We start from the raw sequence: 7,821 nt of genomic DNA, 5'->3' as shown, positions 1-7,821 counted from the left end.
GTGTGAGTGTGTGTGTGTGGTTTTGTTTGTCTGTCTGTCTGTCTGACTGACTCCCTCACTGAGACACTCATTCATGTCTGCCCAGTTATACCATTAATTTCCTCATGGTTGATATCTTACATAACTTAGACACACACACACACACACACACACACACACACACACACACACACACAGAGAGTAGGGCTGAAAAGCACTTCCTAGAAAATGGTGAACTAAAAGTACTAACATGAAACACATGAAAAGAAAAGAAAAGAAAAATTATATGTCAAGTTTCTATTACATCTATATATTTTCAAGCTCAGATCCTCATCAAATCAGATATTCTACTTTTTACACCAGTTTCTCTTTTTTTATTCTTCTTATTCCTTTTTTTTTTTAACCCATTCCCGACGGGGGAATTCTAGCCTAGAATGTCCAAATGCCGGGGCGTTCGAATTATTAGGCCTAAATCAATTGAATGGCTGGCACAATACTGTGCCGCCCGGCAACTGGGCTTTTGAATGCGCGGTACACATGCTGTACCACCCGTCCTGTGTGGGTTAATCCAGACCTCAATTGAGAATTTGCTTCATCATACTTAGATTCTTTAATCAAGATGAATATGTAGTTTGAGGCTGGTAATGACTGGCTAAATGATATATCAGAATAATGGCATAGTATTTCTAGTAAATATCATCAATAAATGTCAATCAAATAAGATCACCTCAATGAAAGAGAATCTAAGAGAATCTCCGAGTATGATCATGTACAATGTCTACATAGCTGATGTACCTACATTAATTTATTCAGTATATATTCATTTATTTTGTGTGGCTTTGGCAAAGTTGGCTTACATTTAGTCACATTTTTTTCTTATATTTCATGGGTACATAAACATCCCTTCTGTGAAATCTTGGGAACGAACTTTGCAAAGAAAAGGGGAATGATGATATAGTTTTGTTATATTTGACGATAAAGAACTACATTAGTTTATTTCTGTGATCCTTATCCCGTGTAAGATTAGCTGTCTTCAAATGTTTAGCTTGTTCTGGGCAGCTTTGGATGTGTTTTTATTATTTTCTAAACTTATGGTACAATATTTGAGACTATATATATATGATATGATATGATACTCAATAGCATTTGGCATGATGAGTTACTTACACAACTAAAGGAATAACTAGCTTGTATTTTGAACAAAAAAATATAGAGCAAAAATGACTCCAAGAAAAATGCCTGAAGCAGAAAGGTTATGAAACTAAATAATGTTTTAACAGACCATTTGAATTTCCACATTTGTTAATTTACTCATAGTCCCACCAAATAATATACCTGCAAGAAAGGCCTCACAAATACATCCAATAGACAATCTATCCAATGGTTATTTCTATAATACCCTAAATAAATAAAAAAATACCAAAATCAGATTTGCCTTTGAACTAACATGAAATTTAAAAACATTTTATCTTCCAAAGACAGATTACAATACTTTTTAGTCATTAGATCTGCCAGGAATAATCATTTGAAGACCACCACTCTCTCATAAAAAAGATAGTCCTATCAATCTTAGAATTCATCTGTTCATGTCTTGCTAAGTAGCATTTTAAGTCTAAAAGCAATGGAGGGGAAACCCAGTCTAGAAATCTTTTACATTTTCACCCAATGACCATTTACTTTGTTACTTCTCTATTTCTCTTTCTTTTTTATGTTTGAAGGAGGCGTGGTTATTCATCTAAAAATAATATGTAAAAGATTCATATGCTCACCCCTAAAATGGCAGTGATATTACCTCATTTATAAAGCCTAGTCAAATTTAGAAATGGTTTTGTTGCTATCATATTTTGTAAACGGTTTCATTTTGCTTCATGTGTATACTTTCCCAACAAAATCACTCTCTCTCACTCACTCACTTACTCTCCCCATCTATCTGTCTCTGTGTCTCAGTCTCTGTCTTTCAGTCCGTCAGTCGGTCAGTTAGTTAAGTCAGTGTCTGTCAATATTTCTTCCATATTCCATCAAACAAATACATTACCTCATTATATTCTGCATGACTGCATTCATAATTAACTTTTGTCAGCATGCAACGTAGGGGAAAAGAAAACAAAATTAACTTACGAGCTTTTAGTAATTTCCTATGACAGACCAAGAGTTTTTTCTTTTCAAAGTAAGCAAGCTCTCATATCCCTGATGAAAGAATTTTGAACTATAGAGGTTGTTTGTTCAGGTGCATCGATATAATTTACTATTAACTACAGTGATGAAGCAACCAGATGATTTTTTTTTTTTTTTTGTCACCAGATACTTGTATCAAAATTGAGATACAAACACTATACAATCATTCTTCTATTACTTTCAAAACTGATACCATTACAACACTTTTTAAACTGAATGCTAGATGTCTTACACATAAAAAAGGAATTAACAAATAAATAAAAATAACTGCCAAGGCCCAACCTAGAACAGCTGACCAAGGTTGAAATGTTTGAGCAAATATTTTCTTAGTTATTGAGAAAAAAAAAAAAAAAAAAAAAAAAAAAAAAATAAAATATCATATTACATTCATTTAATGAATTAAATTGAGAATACAAAACATTCTTCATAATATAATTTTTCTTTCTTACAACTTGCAAGCTTTCATTCACGTTCACCCATTTTGTAAATAATATTTCTCGTTTTCGTTTTTTCATCAACACAAAGACTTACTTGCATCAATACAACCTACTGTTTTCCTTTAACCGGCAATTTTACCAAAACGAAAATCTCTCTCCGGAACAAGATTGGCGAGGAATCAATCATATTAATCTCAACAAGGTTCAGAACTCCAATACTATGACTATTTGTAATTGAGGAATGGTTGTATCCTGAAAGACATTGGTATCAAATACTTAAAAAGCACAATTACAAAGTGACTTTAGTAAAGACAATGAGTTATGGATGGATGGACTGAATTCATAGTTTTTGTAAAAAAAAAGCTTGTGTGTTTTACTAATTCAGTCAAGAACTTTGCGCTGCTAGATAAAGGAAGCAATATGATCTAAAAAAATATAATAAAACTTTATATATATAAACAAAATCAATAAAAAAACTTAAAATAAAACACACTCAAATAATAACACCACCAGTAAACTTCTAATTAAAGAAATATGTAAAAAATAATGTTCATATTTCCTGCACAGAGCAGAACACAAACCTGTTTACTTCAACTTACAAATGACCTGTGAATATCATACCTTCACTATACACTGATACACTAATAAATTATGCTTAGTATAAAAGTACATATATTCTCAAAATAATCCTACTGTCAGATGATGAAAGATTATACTTGAAATACTCTATTCTATTTTCTGATATAGATAAAGGAGAAACACTAGCCTATTCAGAAATGCTAGCTTATTCAGTGAATACTTTTGAGATATACATTGCACATCTAGTCATTACTTTGTCTTTATAACTTTATCATCATTTTAAATTTAAAAGCTATAAAATGCTACTTTAACTTTGTGAGGCCTCTTTGTTCAGGACTGAAGGAGATTGGCAAGATAGGCCAATATCTTATGTAATCATTCTTGAACATTGAACTGAGAGACAAGTTCATCTTAAGATCTGAAAGTGAAACACTTCACAAATTTTCCCTGAAGAGTAATGATTAGTTCATGACTAAACAAGCTATCTGAAAATGATGGGGTAGTTAGAAGTACACTGAGTATCATTTAAAGGACCTTTTATCACAAAATACAAGGTGGTTTATGGTTTAAATCTATTAAAACAATTGACAGCGATTTCATTGTCAAAAATAAAACAGATCCACTCTTTTCTGATCTTTTTTTTTTTTGTTACAGGTTTCAAATATCATCTTTACTTTTATAACACTATTAACATATTTTTTTTTTTAGAGTATGTAGGAATAAATGAACAAGACAACGTAACTACACAGAATGAAGAACACCATTTCTTTGCTCTTTCTTTGATTTTTTTTTCTTCAAATAAAGGACCAAAAATAAACTTTGAAAGTGAGACAGAAGAAAAGAAATGATGGCCTGGTTATTTACGATTAACTTAAAAAAAAAACAAAGTTTTACATTCCATGACATATAAGCACACAAGCAACTACAAAACATTATATCTTTGTTACAATCATCCTTAAATATATCACAGGAATAACAGTTTGTGCCAAGTTTGAAGATATTCTATTCTCTATCACTTGGACTAAAACTGGGAATGAACTCTACAGTTCATAGATGAAAAAACAAAATCTAAAATGAATCCATGAGTTAGAAAAAAGGGGGGGGGGGAACAATGATTGAGATCAAACAGCAAAGAAAAAAAAAGAAAGAAAAAAAGAGGATACATATATAAAAGCTATATGGAGATAAAGGTTAGTGCTAAATACAAATGCTAAGTAAAAGCATTCACGTTATCAAGAAACACGTGTAATATTCATATTCATGTGGTCAAGGGGGGATAAAAGAAACAAGAGCAAAAAAGAAAGAAAAAAAGGAAAAGAGAGAGATGGAAGGACCACCCTATGCCATGCACACTTAAATAGTTTACAAGGATATATTTATTCCCCACGAAGAGTTTGTTTGGTCGAAGGTTCTGAATTGAGCGACGGTGTTTGTTACCACCTTAATCGTCCCCTATATGTTCCTCGAAGCCATCTGATTCGGTGACAAGGGCTCTCTCCAGAATGACACGGCCTTCCTTGTACCTGCAAATGGAATCAATGTCCAGAAGTAATTTTCCTTGAATCAAAAGGCTGACAGCTGATAATATTCTAAAAATGGGCCGTAATCATTTCTTAAAAGTCTTTTTGCATCTATATATGGAGCAGATAGAAGTCAGGAACCTATCTTTTCTCACCTCTGGTTGTCTTCTGTTGCAAATTCATATATCCAGCCCAGCTTCGCACTGCAATTTTTGCAGGAAACATCACGGACCATGTGACGTCCTGTCAACATCACTCTGTCTTGCACTTCACTGTGTAAAATAAATGGCTTTCAGATCTACTTGCAAGAAGGACAGAAAGGGAGAGTGAGAGAGAGGCGGGAGGATTTCATTATTTATATATATATATATATATATATATATATATATATATATATAATACATATATATATATATATATATATATATATATATATATATATATATATATATATACATATATATATATATATATATGTATTATATGTATGTATATATATGAGTAAAGAGAGAGAGAGAGAGAGAGAGAGAGAGAGAGAGAGAGAGAGAGAGAGAGAGAGAGAGAGGAAAAAGAGAGAGAGAAAAAGAGAGGGGAGAGAGAGAGAGAGAGAGAGAGAGAGAGAGAAGAGAGAGAGAGAGAGAAAGAGAGAAAGAGAGAGAGAAGAGAGAGAAGAGAGAGAGAGAGAGAGAGAGAGAGAGAGAGAGAGAGAGAGAGAGAGAGAGAGAGAGAGAGAGAGAGAGAGAAAGAGAGAGAGGAGAGAAGAGAGAGAACAGAGAAAGAGAGAGAGGAGAGCAGAGAGAGGAGAAAAAGAGAGAGAAGAGAGAGAGAGAGAGAGAGAGAGAGAGAGAGAAGAGAGAGAGGAGAGAGAGAGAGAGAAGAGAGAGAGAGAGAGAAGAGAAGAGAGAGAAGAGAGAGAGAGAGAGAGAAGAGAAGTGAGAGAGGAGAGCGAGAGAGAGAGAGAGAGAGAGAGAGAGAAAGAGAGAGAAGAGAAAGAGAAGAGAGAGAGAAAAAGAAGAAGAGAGAAAGAGAGAGAAAAAGAAGAGAAAGAGAGAAGAGAGAGAGAGAGAGAGAGAGAAGAGAGAGAGAGAGAGAAGAGAGAGAGAGAGAGAAGAGAGAGAGAGGGAAGACAGAGAGAGAAGAAAGAGAGAGAGAGAGAGAAGAAAATGAAAGAGAAGAGAGAGAGAGAAGAAAGAGAAAGAAGAGAGAGAAAGAAGAGAGAGAAAGAAGAGAGAAGAGAGAGAGAAAGAGAGAGAGAAAGAGAGAGAGAAAGAGAGAGAAAGAAAGAGAAAGAGAAAGAAAGAGAAAGAGAAAGAAAGAGAAAGAGAAAGAAAGAGAAAGAGAAAGAAAGAGAAAGAGAAAGAAAGAGAAAGAGAAAGAAAGAGAAAGAGAAAGAAAGAGAAAGAGAAAGAAAGAGAAAGAGAAAGAAAGAGAAAGAGAAAGAAAGAGAAAGAGAAAGAAAGAGAAAGAGAAAGAAAGAGAAAGAGAAAGAGAGAGAGAAAGAGAGAGAAAGAGAAAGAGAGAGAAATAAAGTAAAATAAAGAGAAATATAGAGAAAGATAGAGAGGAAATTAATAAATCAAATACATTCATACAATCCCCCCCTCACACAATCTATGTCATTATGTACCACAATCTACCCTTCTCTTTTACCTGTAAGTCAAATTCACCACACGTTTGAAGAGAAAAGCACGCCCTGTAGCTCCAGTGAAGCGAGTGGAAATGAGTTCAGTGCGATTTGTGAGGACAGTGTAGCAGGTGGCGCAAGAAAACAATCTTGTTCCGCCTATGTGCTCCAGAAATATACGTCCCATCTTGACGTTACAGCTTGCTACGTCCTGTTCTGAAACGTCTAAACAAAGGCATGAATTTTACTTACTGTGGTTTATATTTATTTGTACATTTTTTTTTACCAAAGTTCATAGAATATCCTAAAAATAAAGTTGGGATGTTTCTCCCTACCAAAAAATATTTATATAGTAATGAAAATTACATTGAAGAATATATCTATACAGCAGTTTTCTATCAATCAACTTGAAGCTTGTTATGATTGTGGATGGCCTAGAATCTGTAGTATAACTTGACAGTGGCAAAGCATCAAATAATCTCCAAGGCCTCCATGCTATAGGCTTCAGCAAAGGCCACCAAGCCTTTATATATATACATATACATATACATATACATATATATATATATATATATATATATATATATATATATATATCCTGGTAAGATGTATATATATATCCTGGTAAGATAGAACTTGGGGTGGTTTCTTAGGTTCCAGAGAGGTCTACAAGCTCTATTGTGTCAAGGTTTAATATTTTTTGTTAGAGAGAAACAGACATGGAAGTGGTACAAGTTGGCTCAAGACCAGTGGGTGATGCTCTGGTGTCTTCTCAGAAATTTCCTATTTTATTCATAGTCTTTATTTATGTAACACTAATAATTACTGATATTGCCAAATACTGATAGTGCCACTGTTCTTTGTGCAGTCCTTTTACAATAATTTACAGTGTGGTCAACATTCATCTTAAAAATGTCCTTTCATTACATAATCTTCAAGTATTAATATCTGACTCTACAACTGTGCACCCAAATAGAATGGAAGAAAGTGTTGAGATATAGCCAGAATATATAATCTGCAAAAGGAATACTGTAAAGTAAAAACAAATACTTTACCTTCATGCATTTATCAATGACTGACAAAATAACCTCTCTTCTCTTTATCTATATGATAAACAAAAAAGTATAATAAACCAAAAACTATTGTATGCAATATGTAAAACAATAATAAAAAAAACATGGTAGAAGACATCTCCAAATAAAATGTGTATTATGTTACTGGTATGTGTTGTTTTTAAAGAAATGTTTCTAAATCTAATAACAAGTTCTATCATTTCAATTTCTGTCATTTTCACGCTAAAAATCAAATACATTCATCAGCTTATATTCTTCATAGAGATCTGTCATCTCACCTTTATAAATAATGTCATGACCGATCTTTACTTCTACAATAAATTCACAAATACTGTGAATTGGTTCCTGACTAATAGATAGAAAAAATTAAATACACTGCACAAAGCCAAGTGTGAATCCATGTGTGATATATACCAGATTTATGTCAGCAAACT

At 33.2% G+C, this 7,821-nt stretch overlaps 1 protein-coding gene across 3 annotated transcripts in view; it reads right to left on the bottom strand.

The window, feature by feature from the left end:
• Positions 1 to 2,088: 2,088 nt before the first annotated feature.
• Ype (yippee zinc finger protein) overlaps positions 2,089 to 7,821 on the bottom strand; it is a 6,793-nt gene continuing 1,060 nt past the window's right edge. Inside the window, exons 2-5 of one of the 3 annotated variants that reach the window (XM_086552231.1) lie at positions 7,370 to 7,417; positions 6,341 to 6,539; positions 4,846 to 4,962; positions 2,089 to 4,693 (exon numbers count right to left, since the gene is read on the bottom strand). In XM_086552231.1, coding sequence (XP_086408357.1) covers positions 4,612 to 4,693; positions 4,846 to 4,962; positions 6,341 to 6,539; positions 7,370 to 7,379 — 408 coding nt within the window. In that variant the 5' untranslated portion in view covers positions 7,380 to 7,417 and the 3' untranslated portion in view covers positions 2,089 to 4,611. The remainder of the gene's footprint in view (positions 4,694 to 4,845; positions 4,963 to 6,340; positions 6,540 to 7,369; positions 7,418 to 7,821) is intronic. The other 2 variants (XM_043023510.2, XM_043023511.2) reach the window with 2 other exon arrangements.

The sequence above is a fragment of the Penaeus japonicus genome, unplaced genomic scaffold (genome assembly GCF_977035675.1).
Source record: "Penaeus japonicus unplaced genomic scaffold, GWHDUDI00000001_assembly GWHDUDI00000026, whole genome shotgun sequence".
In the NCBI taxonomy this organism is placed as follows: Eukaryota; Metazoa; Arthropoda; class Malacostraca; order Decapoda; family Penaeidae; genus Penaeus; species Penaeus japonicus.
The sequence above is the reverse complement of the archived record's forward strand: the minus strand, read 5'-3'. Positions and strand labels throughout refer to the sequence as shown.